Source organism: Lates calcarifer, unplaced genomic scaffold (assembly GCF_001640805.2).
Source record: "Lates calcarifer isolate ASB-BC8 unplaced genomic scaffold, TLL_Latcal_v3 _unitig_1005_quiver_867, whole genome shotgun sequence".
Lineage (NCBI taxonomy): Eukaryota > Metazoa > Chordata > Actinopteri > Centropomidae > Lates > Lates calcarifer.
Window position 1 is genome coordinate 1 of NW_026115219.1, and position 16,864 is coordinate 16,864.

Here is a 16,864-nt window from a genome sequence, read left to right on the forward strand (position 1 = left end):
AAGTCTGTCATATTTGGAAGATATATGGATAACTTCAGATAGAACTTCATAGTGCAGTTAATCTGTGTATCTGTGAAAATTCTCTCTCAGTTTTGTCTTTAGATTCTTGAAGTAAAATTTAAAAAAAAATAGTCAAAAAACTGAATGAACAATAGTGATGTTGAGAGACATGACATGCTGAGATACAGATATGAAATACAACATTTTCTGTAATTTTTATTTATTTATTCTTTATTTTCCATTCTACTCTTACATTTCTAATTTTCTAAATAGTTTTTTAAATATTGTCTTATATTGCTTTTACACTTTGTCTTGATTCCTTGAGTAACCTTGTATTAATAATCACGATTGTTGATTAATTAGTAATCTTTTTACATTTGTGCAGCCCATTCAAGACAACTTCTTTCTCCTCCCCTCCATATTACCTAATATGAGCTGCCTGAAGTTATTCAGTTACTTTTCCAGGTGTCAGATCCGGGTCATATCCTGGAACAGACTGTTATCCAACACAGAGACATGAAACAGTTTAATGAGTGTGTGAGATGAGAATGTGGCTTCAGTGACCAAATAAACCTTGTATAACCAGATAATATCATCTAAGGTTTGTTTCCTTCTCTTCCAGCACTGGTAAAGAATTCACCTACAGGTTTTGCTGAGAGTGTGAGAGGACAGCGGTTTGGAGCCGTCACACCAGGATACAACTTCATGCTCACACTACGGTAATTACCTCTTGCGTTATGGAAAAAACGTGATGATATGCATCGTGAAGCTTACAGATGCATCACAGTGTGAACTAAATATCAGCTGGTGAGCAGTGCACAGTGAGGACAGTGCAGGACAGAGGGAGTGGGGCACTGTGGAGCCTCAGAGCAACATAAGAAGCAGACTGCATTTTGATACAACGTGCAGTGAATTGCTTTAGCCACACTAGCAGCAGGGGCTCAAAGGATGGTAATGTCAGTCTTTAATCCAACTGAAATGTCTCACCAACTACTGGATGTATTGCTGTCAAAGTGGGTACACGCATTCATGTCAATCTCTGGATAGATCTTAATAACGTTGGTAATACTCTGGGCATAAATTTGTCAATACTTGCATCACTATTGTCATTCCCATCAGCCTCAGCCGTATAGACTCCGTTTGTTTATGCTGCCATGTTGGCAGGAAACGCCTGAGCAAAAATGAATGGCGGCCAGCGCCGATTTCAAGCCATCAGAGTTCATTTCAGACTTTAAATCCACAGAAATTGAACGATATAGTGAAAAACATGATAGATTAAACATTACTCACCCTTCAATGCTCACAGTGTGCTTTTCACGAGCAGTGAGACAGCTGAACATGAATTCAAGAAGAATTTTCCCTGTAACAGTTCTACAGATTTGGGAATCCAGTTAAATGCTTTCCCATTTGCTTGTCCCCAACTATTCTGGCATCCTGGGGCACAGCAGCTATCCCCCATGTTCACTATAACTACAGCAGTCAAAGACACGAGTTAGCTGCTATTCCTGCCAACATGGTGGTGGTTTGATTTTGACTGTGGCCTGCAAGGATTGTGTGACATTAACTACCGGAGCTCTGTATTGCGGTGGGTGTTAATTAGTGTATGTTATCATGCTAAATTAAGATGTAAACATGGTAAATCTTGTACCTGCATTGTCACTGTGACTCCATCAACTTGAAAACGCCACACATCTCTCCCCCCACACACTGACTGTATTAACAGCCTTAGTGAGCGTCTCAGTATACTGATGTTAGCATTCAGTTTAATTGCTTTTCTTTGTCTCTAATGAGTTTGTTTGAATTCATGTTGTCTCTAAGTATTGCTTAGCGTTGAGTTTAAATTGAACAACTGAGTAGCAGCATTAAATTGCTTTGGAGGCTCAGGTTTGTGGCTACTGTGTCCAGAGAATTTGAAGTGGAGCTCACAGTGGCTGTGTTCAGGACTGTTCTACAGACAAGGAAAATTAACATAATGTGCTGATCCTGGAGGCAAAAGTGATAAAATTCCTGCTTTTCTGAAGTGGCGACATGATGTTCATCATGGGATGTCAAGATGGCATCGGTGTGTGGGTTTCCTCACAGTGTCCAACAGATGGAGCTATATTGCGTTCCAGCCTCCAGACAGTGTTCCTGCTCACAACACAACTAAGACTTGAACTGCAATCTCAGAGTTGTGAATGAAATCAAACCACGAGCTAACTATATTATTACATTCCTCGTTAATCTGCTGTGATGCCATATGTGTTCAGCAAATTGAGTATTAATTACATGTCTCTGTATTTATGATGCCCTGCGGGGACATTACCATTAAACGTGACAAATGAGCATCAGTGTGTGGTTTCTCTCCAGGGAAGAGATAGAGGAGATTCTGCCCAGTGATGCACACAGTTTGGCCTCTGACCGCCTCCACGTCTCAATAACGCACTCCAAAAGTGGCAAGAACCACATTGTGTCCAGGTTTACCACCAGGGAGGAGCTCATAAAGGTACACACCCCTACTCTTGAAACACAACTCTGATCTTTTCAACCATGAGTATTTACTGACTAAATGTCCCCCACTTCTCCAGGCTCTGTTGGCCAGCAGCTTTGTACCTGTCTATGCTGGACTCAAACCCGTGGAGTTCAGGGGACAGGTAATGGTCCCATCCACTGTGTTTTTTAAAAATGGCTTCAGTTCTAGGATAGAAACACACTTCTACACATAACAGTACATAAAGACTGATGCATTTCACTGACTACTGCTCAGAGTTTACGCACATTCAATCAAGTGTTTTGACTCTGAATATGTTGATATTCCATTGTTCTCTGTTGGTGCCGTCATCATAATAATCATGATAATAAAAAAAAGTAACGATGACAGTGAGTTTTGACTGGTAGCGGCAGATCAAGTGTAAAACAGCAAATCATTTAGCCTCAGTCTTGACTTGTAGACATTCTGTGACCTGTCTTTACACGCTCTCTGGTTCTGTTATACCAGACATGGATTGACGGAGGGTTCAGTGACAGCCTGCCAATTCTGCCCGTGGGACGAACCATCACCGTGTCTCCCTTTGCTGGACTGCAGGATGTGTGTCCTGTCCACAGGGGGCGCTTCAGCACCGAGCTCAGACTGGCTAACATGAACATAATGGTGAGAACTGGATCGTTTTTATCAAAGTGGTCTAGGGAAGCGGCTGACGTATCTAGGGTTCTGGGTGTATTTTTAAAACATTGGATTTTTCCATCATTCATGTAAAGATTATCAAACTTTTTCTGAGGAAGTAGCACTATCCCTAACAAATTATTCTAAAACATGCCCAGCTGTGATGAAGACACGATGATAGTCAGCACTTAACTCTTAAATCTGGGGACAGAGCTAGACAGAGACATTGACAGTTATTGTGTGGGGCAGGCCTGAAAATGCTTGGCACAGGACAGATGGTCCTGTTTTTTAATGAGGCCCACACAGCCTAGGGGGCATTCAGTGGCATTGTTTCACTGGTTGAATGATGTGTTACGTTTGGCATATTAATAATACAGAATAATGATTTCATTTAAAATTGTCAAGCTTCCACTCCCACCTGTCTCCATTCAACGACATCAGACTAAACATGTTGGACATATGTCGCAATTAAAACAAAGTCTGACCCCTGTTTCCTCATCAACATGAAACATTATTGAATGAACATGACACAGGTTTCCCCAGTCTTCCCACAGTGGACTCTGGTTTGACTGGTTTTATATAAGATAATACACTTCTACAGTTCTGGTCAAATTTGTTAGCACCCCTGATTTTAAGTTTAAGTGTTCTGGTTATACAGATTTGGTTGATAGATAGATATTCTGAAAGTATTAATGGAAATAAATCAATAATCATTTAATAATTTACATCCTTAAATCGCATAAGGACCAAAATCAGCAGTGTGTTAGTCAGTCCCTCAATACGTTCTGACCTTCCCACTCTGTCTGTGGCTCTCAGCTCCATGTCCATTGGTTCCTACTGAAGTGACTCACAACATGTAGTTTAAAATTTAAAACAGGCTCTGTAATTTTCTACAATTGCTGGTCACTGTAGTTTTTGTCACATGTTGCTCAACAGTGCATTTGTTGGAGATTGTTTTCATCAGCAAATGAATCCACATTTGGAGCTGTAGTGAGTATTTCCAGTAGCAAGCTGGTGGACAGTGGCGTGAGAGTCATCAGGTGATGTTCTACACTTTTCTAGTCAGTTAACAGGTTCTGTGTGTGTTTCCAAAGCATGATGTATCTTATTTCTCTGTTCTGTAAAGCTCTGTCATTGTCCAGAAACTATTACAAACACATCAGCTAGTTTTTTCGGCTAATCCGCTGTCACAAATAGTGTCAATCCAGAACACACAGAGGAACTGTTTCTGGAAAAAACAAGTTGCTCTCAGTTTTTTTAAATGTCAGAGCTCAGAGCAGCACAAACTACACCTCAGTCACCTCTGTTGTATTGGATGAACACAAATATATCAGAACATAAACTGATACAATCAAAAGTATATGTATGGCAAGAGAAAAGGAAAGAAAGACAATAGTTAGCCTTGTTCTGTTATTTTAATTTGGGTGAACCAACCCTTTAAAGGATCAGTGTTCAGCATTTACAGTGGTCTATAGGCAGAAATGGAATATAATATATTTAAGTCATTTCAAACAGTATATAATCACCTGAAACTAATTATTATATAAAATTATATAGTATATAAACAAACCTCTTTACTTGACAGACTAGTTGATGTAGTAGTTGACACCATTTTGTCACCTGATGGCCACCATAGACTCTCTGACCCCCCCCCTCCCAACATGCTTGGAAATGAAGGGGCACTAAATTCTACACACTGGTCCTTTAAGTCAAAACTATTAATCCACACATACAGGACAGGTGCCCAAATGAAAGATAAAATGGGAATTCATTCTCATAGTAAATGTTTGAGAAAACCCACACTAGCATTTCCATGTCTGATATTAAATGTCTTTAATAATAAATGCCATGTGTTACTTTCAGTAGCAGTGGCTTGCAGCATGGGATAATTTTCTGTCTATGACTTTGATGTACATGTGGTGTTTTCTTTGGTTTCCTCAGTTCTCGGTGGAGAACATCAAACGTCTGAACCAGGCTCTCTTCCCTCCATCAACCGGCAGCATGCAGCTTTTATGCGAAGAAGGTTTCAATGATGCCGTGAGGTTCTTGAAGAGAGAGGCCTGGATGAGCTGACGGTCAGATCCACTCATGGAAAGAACAAGCATGAAGCCAAGGACAATGTGAGTGGATTTGACTGTATTTATTTCCTGTGTGATACTAGTTTTTCCAGACTGTTTCCAACGAGTCATGTAGAGAAACTTCAAACACATTGATCCAACAGCTGTATATGGACTGATCTGTGAACATCACCTGTGATGGCCTCAGTGTATATTTATAAAGCAGAGCATGAAAGAGTGTGCGTATCATTGTGAGCTTCAATCAGATAAGTGTTATCACACACACACTCTGGGTCTTTTCCTCTGCTCTGTGACAGCAGCTGAACATGATGAAAAGCCCTCATGTGAACATGTCCTCTTCATCAATTTTCCAAGGAGGCATTTAATTTCCCCCAGCTTGAAGCAGTGAGAGAAAAATATTGGATATCACAGCACTTCACAGGAAGTCCACGCCGCCGTCATGGATGTTGGAGCGTCGTCTTTGAAGTGCCGGACGATTCCACCGGGCTCCTCTGCTGCTGGGTTACTTTTTTGATTTCCTCCAGCGCCAGGAGACGTGAGTAGTTTCTCCATCAGTTTTCAGCTGGTTGAACTGGTGTGTGGGGGCTGGTCTTCCCTCAGGACAGTCACATGATCTGGGGAGACGGACAGCCCTTTATTCATGCTCAAAAGACACTAGTAGGAACATTAAATATGTTTTTTGTTTAATTAACTAAAGCATACAATTCCAGTAAAGCAGGATGACTTTAGGGCTTGGTATTGGACATCAGTACTTTTTTGCAGTTTGTATGACAGTTGGTGGTGGGTTGTTTCCCAATAGCATCCATCTTTAGACTCTTTAGCTAAGGAAATGTTTCTCAAAGACCTGAGCCCAGAACAGTTTTACCATCAGCACTGATGTACTTACAGTGATGTATGTTGTTGAGTGAAAATGTTGAAATTAAACAAACACATTTCTGTCACCAAAGTGTATTTAAAAATGACAGGAACTGTCACTGCTTCATTTGAGCTTTAAAAAGTGCTTAAGAGTAACATCTTTCTCAGCAGCAGCTAAATCAGTGTTTACTTTCTTAAACTGACATCTATCCAGGAAGATAAGAAAATGTAGTGTCAGCGTACAGCAAACATCAGATATCTGTTCTTTATTAAATTAAAGCATATTTGTATTCTCAAACGACACCCAGCACCGTTTGACTCATAGCAGCTGATGTTGTGACGCATCATATAAACACATAATTAACATGTAAAGAGGAAAAACCAACATCTAAAATAGCTTTAGTATGTGGACCAAGAGCAAAGCAGACACACATACAGATGTACCCACTAGTGTTTCCTCACTGGTGTTATGTAAACCCACCTGCTGGTTCTCCTAATGAGGCTCAATTAAGGCTTCCCTTAAATTACAGTTTCCACCCGGGGGCCAAAGAATCCCCAGCTTGTTTTTATACGTTACGTTTCAGCTCGTCTTGTTGGAAAATTCACTCTCAGTAATGAAACACTGAAGGGGCCTGCTGTCTGGAAACAGGCCAGCTAAAGGAGCCCATTTGTTAGTGTAATTATTCAGCTGCTGACTTCACTGTACAGCACTGAAAAAACTGTATGCACCTGCAATGTGTTACTACTCTGATAAGCGTGTTCAAATCCACTGAAAACCAGAGAATGTCAGCTCACAAAAGTGAACATTTGTCAAGTGTGAGCAGCAGGGAGTCACCGCAGAGAGCGTCACCATGTCAAACACTGTGCTCGGAGGGTTTAACCGAGTCGTTTTAAATGAATGATTCCACACTGGTCCACAGAGGACAGACTGGAACAAGAATCCTCGCAGGTCTGGTCTGTATGCAAGTCACACACACTCACATGTTGTGCCCCTGCCCACGTCTAAACTCATTTGGAGAAATGCGATTGCGGCCCGTAACCACATTACTACAGTAGACGTTCCTGCTGGGAGCAGGTAAGAGAGCTGCCTTTACTGAAGCTAATAAACAACAAGCTCCCATACTGCAAAAAGAATCCTTTGTTTCCTGAGGGACTGCTGAGAAAATGATGTTTACTCTGAAGCAAAGCTCAAAAACATAATAGCTATTTAATGATTATTTCTAAACTGTATTAGGTACGTGTGCACCGTCTGGAGGGAGGCTGGTTCTGAGCTGTCCACTGCGACAGTCAGCTCACTGATGCTAACACTACTTATTTAGGTTTTATTCTTTCCTTTAACTACTTCCAACTGACTGAACACGTTCCTCTTACTTGCATCAACCAATCAGATTTTGCCACAATCTCGACGATTGCCGTGCTCAAACACCACATGCAGCTCAGTAGTACACAGTCTGTCAGCAGCCCAACCTGCCACGTTCAGTTCAGTATGAACTATCCAGCTCAGCAGCCTCAGATTATTATGGTGTCAGTGGCTGTGCAGTCTGCAGACAAATGCATTTTCACGACTACGAGAAAAAAAAAACTCACATAGCTCGTCTTGCGAAGCGCACGTGCGCCGTGGCAGGGCTGTGGTTTACAGCTGGTGTTACTGCCAGAGTCTGAACACCAGGGTCAGGCAGGGACAAACTGCTGCTCTCTATCTGCCAGTTCACATTGCACAAAACACTACAATGTCATTGTGTTTTATGAAATGTTGTAGTGTTTTGACCCTCAGGGCCACTGTAGAACTTCCTTAAATTGGGGGGACACAAGGAGCAGATTTTTAAAAATCCAATGAGCAGAGGGATCATACCCTGATTTTTGTCTCTGGTAGGAAAAAAAAAACAACAACTCTGAAACCTACACTTCCTGTAATTCAGCCAACAGCATCCTCCACTGCACCACCCCTGCCTGGTAAACACTCACACCTGCAGTTTGGAGCTGGCTTTCCATTATAAATGTGTCTCCAGCACTCCAGGAGTTGAGTGGTTACAGAACATGCCACGCAACTGCTGTGTTGATGTCATGTCTCTGCTGCCTGCGTCCTCACTATACGATGTCTAAAATAGGCAATAAGTAATTATTCTTTACGCAGGCTGACCCCTCGCCACAACACTGATCCTCATGTGTAAAGCCAGTGGAGGACCACTTTAACTTCTAAAGCAGTATTAATTGATTTTTTTGGACCTTTTGGTGCAGCACAACATGCTGTGAACAAACTGAAATATTCTTACTTGATAAAATCCTGAGGGAAATCTCTGGGTGATTAGCAGCCAAATGTTCACCAGCTATTCTCTGACCGTGTCTGTTGTTTGGTGCTGAGCAGGTGGTGGACAGTGGCTTTTTAAATAAAAGACCTGCCACTTGTCAATGACCAATCTCATCAGATGCTACCTGGAGGGATGAATCTCCGCTCCAACCAACACAGCAACGCATCACAAACAAGCGCAAAACTGCCAGCTTAAGACCAGGACGGTGAACCCTGATGACGTCCCAGCAGAAACACACTGAGCCCAACCTGAGAGGAAACACAGCCCTGCTACTTTTAATGAGAGCAGATCTCAGGCAAGTGACAGCATGCAGACAACACACAGTTCATACTGCAGGCCTCCGGTTTCCACCGAGGTACTCCTTAAACTAACATAGTGTAAAAAGTAAATTTAAGTTACTGACTGTTTTGAATTTAAATGTGCTGTGGGTATAAAACAAAACGAAACGTCTCTGTGCAGCTTCGTTTGCTAGCTTGTAAGCCGCATGTGTCGGTGCATTACAAACTGCTGAATGGTAGATTTGTCAGCAGGACTGTGTCACTGTATCCAGGTCTATTTGCATGTACATGTGTGTCAGGCCGGTGTGCACAAGACACAAACAAAATGGGGATGACACACAGACTCAAAAGACTCTTGATATTTTTTGTTTTGACAGTGTCATGGAAACAGTACTTATGTGATTAGTTTCTTGTCACTGACGTCACAGCACTCATAACATCCTATTGGTCCTACTGGATAGATAGTCCATCATTTGATTCACTTAGATGATGGATTAGAGATGGATCTGAGTATTTCACACGTCACTACCTCTTCATGTCCTGTGCATTTATTTCTTACCATGTCTTGTACTGGTTTTAGTTGATTATTTTACTTCTGTGCATGTGTGACTGAGTCTGTCAGTCTGTGCATCTGCATCAGTAAATAAATTGATGGTGGTTGTTGTTCTTCTGTCCTGCTCTAAGGTTCTGGACAGCGGTGCCATCCAGGAGTTAGAACGTCCCGTCACGCTGCAGCAAAACAAAGAGGGGGCTTCTTTATTCGTCAGGTTGTTTGTTGGACTTGTGTTTTCCAGGTTTACTGCTTCAGCCTGGACACAAACACCAGCTCCCACCTTAAAAACCAAACAGGTATGTGCCCTAAACATTCACCCTGTCTGAAAAAATGTGTTGACGAGCTCAATTAGAAATGTTAGTCACAAGTTTTTATTGTGCACTTCACAGTGACATACATGATTCCTCCAGTGATTAGTTGACAATTAACATAGAAATGTAAGATCGAAGATCATTATTCTAATTAAATTTTCCCAAATATTTATTTTTATTGATTCTTAAAGATGTTTTGGGGTTAAACTGTTGATGAGGAATAGGCAGTAGTGAATTGGTCATTTTCCTCTGTATGTTTCTCTGATTTCCTCCAGGTGTCTCCACTTTGTCTTCGTACAGTGAAGAAGTTCTTTGAGACCAGGACTGAGGCCTCCAGGTAATTCACAACCTGCTTTACACTGACATGATAGATCTTCAGTAACTGATCTGAAGTCTGAATAGTTTGATTTATCACAAAAACACTTAACTCTTTATTTACATAGTTCATGAATGTACAGTTCAAAGAAAAGGGAGGATTTTCTCTCTCAACCAAATGTAGTTCAAATTTGAACAGACTTTTCCATCCATTGCTGTTGTGTGAATATGAGCAGCTTCTTCTGTCTTTGTGTAGAAAACAAATGTAACTTTTGGACAAGTTCTGATGAGTCCAGATCCACCTAGTTCACACTCTGGTTTCTTTGTACATTTACTGCTCTATGTTTTGACAGTTTGAAGTTCAGTACCCAGAAACTCTGTGCTTTTATTTTGACGTGTTAAGAATCAGATCTTTATATTAATGTTTGCTGTGTTTTTCTCCACAGGATTCAAACTGGAACCATCACAGAGGGAAGAGACAGACATGAAGATGCTGTCAGGTCAGTGTTTTCACTTGAACAACAGGAAACCAACACAGTTTACAGCAGTTAGATGGTGGAGCTCTTTTATTTCATTAACAGCTTCATTCTTTCATCCACTTCAGGTCTTCAGCTGCTGTCGTCTTCTCCTCCTGCACAGACAACAACACGCATTGATCACACAAACTCATCTGTAAGTCCAAACAGCTTTTTACATATTAGACTCCTGACTAGACTGACAGTGTGTGACACTTTACTGTGATTTTTATTTCTATTTTGATTTGCTATTACTTCTGCTTTGCTTTTATATTACAAAGTAGTTCTAAATTTACATTGAACTTTTACTGTTGCAAACTACATCTAGTAACAGATTACTTTGACTTGCTAATTGCTTCTACATTACTTCTCTTATTACACTTTCCTGATAGTGTTTTGTGTTTGACAGTGTGTGAATTACCTGGAGGCCTGTGTCCTGGTCTCAAAGAACTTCATTGTACAAAGACTCTCTGTGATCGTGGACAAAGTGGAAACACCAGGAGGAAAATGATCAATACACTACTGCCTATTCCTCATCAGCAGTTCAACATTACAGCTGAAACTGAACATTTAACTAAATATTTTTATGCTTCATTATAAAGTGACTTTTATTTCTATTTTGGATTACTATTACTTCTAAATTTACATTTACATTTTTCAAACTACATCTAGTAACAGATTACTCTGACTTGCATCTGACTTCTTGTTTCAAACTGTGCAATATCAGTACTCAAATCCAACTATCACTCTGTACACAGTCTTGTATATGTAATGCCCTTTTCTATTGTTGTTGTTGTGACTGATAAAGGATTATGTTACTCAAATAAATACTTCTAATGAATATTTTGTTGCTGTGTTTAATATAAAAGTTACTGTTACATTTAGTGACTCCTGACTAGACTGACAGGTTTTAACACCTTACTCTACATTTAGTGACTTGTGACAGTTTTTGACATTTTACTGTTAAATTAAGTGACTTGTTACTAGACTGACAGGTTTTAAAACTTAACTGTACTGTTACATTTAGTGACTTGTGACTACACTGACAGTTTCTGACACTATACTGACAGGTTTTAACAGTTTGACACCGTACTCTACATTTAGTGAGTCCTGACTACACTGACAGTTTGTGACAGTTTTTAAAACTTAACTGTACTGTTACACTTAGAGACTCGTGACTAGACTGACAGGTTTTAAAACTTAGCAATACTGTGACAGTTTTTGACACTGTACTGTACTGTTACATTTAGTATCTCCTGACTATACTGTGATGTTTATTTCTATTTTGATTTACTATTACTTCTGCTTTGCTTTTATGTGACAAATTAGTTCTAAATGTACATTGAACTTTTACTGTTGCAAACTACATCTAGTAACAGATTACTTTGACTTGTAATTGCTTTTACATTACTTCTCTTATTACACTTTCCTGATAGTGTTCTGTGTTTGACAGTGTGTGAATTACCTGGAGGCACAGTCACAGTAGTCTGTATGTGAATGCAACAAAAATACAACAGTACAAGATAGAATAATATAATAGCATAAAATAGAAAGACAGCTATATACACCGTAAATAATATGCTATGAATATGTAAATAGAAAATGCAAAGGGATACAAATATTTTATGAACATGATATATAATATCAATACAGTTAAAATTAAAAACTAAATGTCAGTGTAGTCACGAGTCACTAAATGTCACAGTGCTGTTAAGTTTTAAGTATAACTTTTGAGTCTATTTTCAAATTAACATCACAAAAGTGATCTTGTAATGCAGAAATGCCAGGTTTTCTCTACTTGCAAATAAAATGTAAAATTGAGGTTTTAAACCCTAAGTCTAACCTCTGGCTAATAATATTCACTTTCATACAATATTAAACACAGCAGCAAAATATTCTTTAGTATTTATTTGAGTAGCATAATCTTTTATCAGTCACAACAACAACAATAGAAAAGGGCATTATATCTACAAGACTGTGTACACAGTGATAGTTGGATTTGAGTACTGGTATTGCACTGTTTGAAATGAGAAATGAGATGTAGTTTGCAACAGTAAAAGTTAAATGTAACTTTAGAACTAAATTGTCATATAAAAGCAATGCAGAAGTAATAGTAATCCAAAATAGAAATGAAAGTTACAGTATAGTCAGGAGTTACTAAAATGTAACAGTACAGTTAAGTTTTAAAACGTGTCAGTCTAGTAAGAAGTCACAAACTGTGAAACTGCGCTGATCAAATTGGGCGTCCTACTCTGGATACCAATCTGTAGGGGCAAGAGGGAACTGGGGTGGCAACCAAATCAATAACCAAACCAATAATACAAGAACACTTTTGTTGTTTTCTTTGTCCAGTTTTGCTTTTAAGAAACTAACTTCAAACCTGATCTCGCTCTATTTCACTCTTTAAAAAGAAGCGAAGGTTGAAATGTATATGCATGTAGAGTTAATCAGTAAGGAATAACATCTAAGCACTGCGATCGGGTGTCTTGTAAACATACTGCGTGTGTTGTGAATGGGTTGAATAGCAGCGACATCTTGTGGTCAAAGATGCAGTCAGTAAGGCAGCACAGCTTGAGGATGCAGTGGCCTTTTGGTCCCTGTGTGTGCGCGCGCATATATGTATGCGTCCATGTGATTAACTTAGCCAGGGTTGCCAGCGTGCAGAGCGAACCAGGCCCTGATGTCATCAAGCTTTTAAATTTGCAGCGACTACTCTCCAGCTATGTCGTTTCTGTAGCTTTGCATTGCTATCCAGACAGCTATCATGGAAATATTAATTTGTTAAATCAGTTTGTTTTTCCACAGAAACTGTAGCTACATCCAGTACATTTTAAAGCAGTTTTGGATTCTGGCTTCAGATAGATCCACCAGTCTGTAGTGTTTCTGCAGCTTTCACTGTGCAGTCATTCTGTTCAACTGTATATCCTATTAACGCTACAGTTGTACATTGTATATAGTGCCGCTCATTGACTCAGCAGAGTATTTGTGATCAAAGACTGTATATTCATCTCGTGTTTCAGTGGTGTCCAAGTCCATGTCGGAATGATACATCACATTCAAACATACTTATTACGATATTTAATAATAACGATCACGTTAAAGCAGATGTGCCATAATTCACACCACTAATAACAAAACACTGTGAACTGCTGAATCTCAGCTCCCTTTAAATGTAACGTGTCTGTGTCAAATTATGTCTTCTTTGTGCAATATTAGCATTAATATACACTATATCAGAATATTTCTGGAATATGTAAATAAATGGATGTTGTTTACAAGGATTTTTAGCTTTATGTTCATTTCTGACTGTGGAGGAAACAAGCATGATAATCTGGGCTGCTTTAGTAATTTAGTCATTTCTTTACGTCACTTTTTATAGTGATGGGTCCGGCGACACCGATGCGTCGGCGCATGCGTCGAGCTCATAGAGCAAAACCCCGTGTCGGTGGGCGTATCGCTTCAAGAAAGTCACGTGACCGATACAGGAACTGTTTCGAAGTGACACTGACGCGCCAAACTGTGTTTATAAGGAAGCGCATCAGTCAACGGGATGACGGGTTTAGATAACCTTTGGCAACATGTCGACATCGAAGTGGGCAGGCAGACCAAATTTTTTTTGAATAAAAATTTGTTAAAAAAAAAAAAAAAAAAAAAAAAAAAATCCCAGTCCACAAGCATCGTCATTCACAACACGTTCACATTATTTATTGACTATATCTAAAAATATCAAAGATATTTTAAATTTAAATGACGATATGAAAAAGTACAATGATTTAAATTATATAATTGTATATAGTAGGTCATCGAATCAGTGTCAGTTGAGTCTGCCAACTAGGTTGCCTGTAGGGATTTTTAAGGTCCAGCAGGTGTCAGTATTCAGTGACACAGTATCGACACAGTATCAATACAGTTTGGTAATGTGTCGAAACGCTTCATGACGCCTCGTCTACCCATCACTATCTTTACACAATCTGAGCTTTCTCTATCAGCGCCGTTCAGTGTTCGCCATGGATGCATTATTAGAGCTCTCATAATACCTCCACGGTCTTCACTCGGAGCGAACAACTTCCGCGAATTCAACCAATCAGAAGCGAGTAGGTGGAGCAGAATCAGTCGACCAATCAGCGTTTCGTACGCCGACGTTGGTCGACGTTGACTGGCGTGTGACGTCATCGTTCTGGACCTCGAGGAGGAGAGCATGTCGGTGGAGGAGCAATGGCGAAAAGTCGAGTGAAAATACAGAGTAAAATCAACGTTTTACGCAATCTTCTTTACCTGGGGTTGTTGTCGTTGTGAGAAACTTTATTACCGAAGAAGTGCGGATATTACAACGAGGCAGTTACAACACACGCCGAGCTCACCTGCAGCACAAGGTAAGGCTAACAAGCTAACTAATTAGCGGCGTGCGTTAGCATTAGAATTAGCATCAGGCATTCCTTCTAATCATATCTGTTTTTATCGCCAGTTTCTTGTGTGTGTTTGTAACGGGGACGGATGAAAACACCGCTTACATCATACATCATCGTACATCAGAGTTTAGCGTCATTGGCGTTGCATATTATCAGTTTCAACAATCATTATTTATTGTCCTTGTAAACAGGCATTGTCGTCCTGAAAGACAGTATAATGCAGGCTGTTGTAATTGTAGACTGCATACGGAAACACGCAGTGTTAATGAACGTGAATGAAGAACAGAACAGCATTACATTCATACATATCCAGCCTGAGTCGTTAACAGAGTAACAGCTCTGGGTGTTTAAGATGTCGGTAACTTGAGCTGGTGTTGCGCACGTTCATTCTGTCGGTTTACGAGGAATGTAAAGCGACTCTAACGACACAATGTAAAACCGCAAGTGCAACAAAGCCAGGGAGACTTAATTGGAAATCTGAACCTGGATGAAATAAAAACATTTTATGAAGTGCTACACGTTCATATTTCCCATCATTAATACCGCACGTTTTGGTATGTAGTTTACAATTACAACAGCCTGTCGCATTATATTGTCTTTCAGGAATAATCCCCACCACACACACATTTAAAGGATGTCGATTGTCAGTGTCTTACACTGTTCTGTTTGACTGTTTGAATCTCAGCTCAGACCGTAGTATTTAATGAATGTGAGCTAAATGAGTTGTGATTATTCTGCACATTTCTTCAGTGATGATATTGCAGTTAATGTAATTAATTTCTTATTTGTTGGTTCGTCAGGACAATAAACAATTTCTGTCTTTAATTTGACTTTAAGGTAAAGACAGAAACATATGAACAGCGGACACGCGTGCAGGCATTTTTGACGACGCGCTATATACTACGATACGTTTTACGAGGTCGTCGAGGATCTTAATTCCGATTTTTCTGCGTAGTAGTCGTATCCAGGGGGACGAGACGGGACTCGGCTCCTTCCGCCGTCACGGAGAGGTATGTTTTTCTCAGCGTAGGAACCAATGAAACACACCAAGTACGCAACAAGACAAATAATGTGCATCAAAAATGGTCAAGAATAGAATAGAATACCCTTTATTGTCATTATACTAAAAGTACAATGAGATTGGAGAGGTCCTCCTGAACAGTGTAAACATAATAATATACAGGAAAAAAAATATATATATATATAGAAAAGATATACAAAAACAGTGCACCTCTATATACAATGAGGTATAGGCGTGAATGTCAATATATTGCACAGGTGTGTTGTATCGCACAGGACGGCATATCATAGTATAATAAGGCATCAAAAACGCTCAAATTAATATCATTAAAGTGATCTTGTAATGCAAGATACAATATTAAACACAGCAACAAAATATTCATTAGAAGTATTTATTTGAGTAACATAATCCTTTATCAGTCACAACAACAACAATAGAAAAGGTCATTATATCTACAAGACAAGCTGTAACCATATGAACAGCATAAACAAGACTGTGTACACAGTGATAGACTGGATTTGAGTACTGATATTGCACTGTTTGAAATAAGAAATGAGATGCAAGTCAAAGTAATCTGTTACTAGATGTAACAGTAGAAGTAATACGCTGCGTTCCAAATTATTATGCAAATGATATTTTTTCTCTGATTTTGCTATATAGTGAATGCAAATGACACACTAATTTTCAATTCATCAAGTGTTGGAATATAATTCAACTGTTTTTGAACAAACCTCCCAATGATAATAGTAGTTTGTTCAAAAATAGAAAACTTAAAATGCACTGTTCCAAATTATTACACAGAACAGAGTTTCAAAACATTTTATAGGTTGTAAAGAACTGAAAATGGTCATTTGTTGACTTTGCAGCATTAGGAGGTCATTTCTACTGATCAAAAGCTATTTCAATCAAAAACGTCTTCACAGGTCAAGTTACATTTTAACATAGGACCCCTTATTTGATAGGAGCTTCACAATTCTTGCATCCATTGAACATGTGAGTTATTTTTAGAGTTTCTGCTTGAATTTCTTTGCAGGAGGTCTCGTAACAGCAACGCCCCGTACAAGAAGGGCCAGCGTCG

At 39.5% G+C, this 16,864-nt stretch overlaps 1 protein-coding gene across 7 annotated transcripts in view; it reads left to right on the forward strand.

Moving 5' to 3' along the window:
- Nucleotides 1-654: 654 nt before the first annotated feature.
- Nucleotides 655-16,864, forward strand: part of LOC108885714 (patatin-like phospholipase domain-containing protein 4) — a 65,008-nt gene continuing 48,798 nt past the window's right edge. For 2 of the 7 annotated variants that reach the window (XR_007809449.1, XR_007809451.1), the window contains exons 1-6: nucleotides 655-719; nucleotides 2,350-2,485; nucleotides 2,568-2,633; nucleotides 2,978-3,130; nucleotides 5,084-5,262; nucleotides 5,520-5,755. Coding sequence is in view for 3 of the 7 variants with exons in the window: in XM_018680133.2 (XP_018535649.1) it covers nucleotides 706-719; nucleotides 2,350-2,485; nucleotides 2,568-2,633; nucleotides 2,978-3,130; nucleotides 5,084-5,215 (501 nt within the window). In the remaining 4 variants the exon portion in view is untranslated. Of the gene's footprint in view, nucleotides 720-2,349; nucleotides 2,486-2,567; nucleotides 2,634-2,977; nucleotides 3,131-5,083; nucleotides 5,435-5,516; nucleotides 8,679-16,864 lie in introns of those variants that run through there. The other 5 variants (XR_007809448.1, XR_007809450.1, XM_018680133.2 and 2 more) reach the window with 5 other exon arrangements.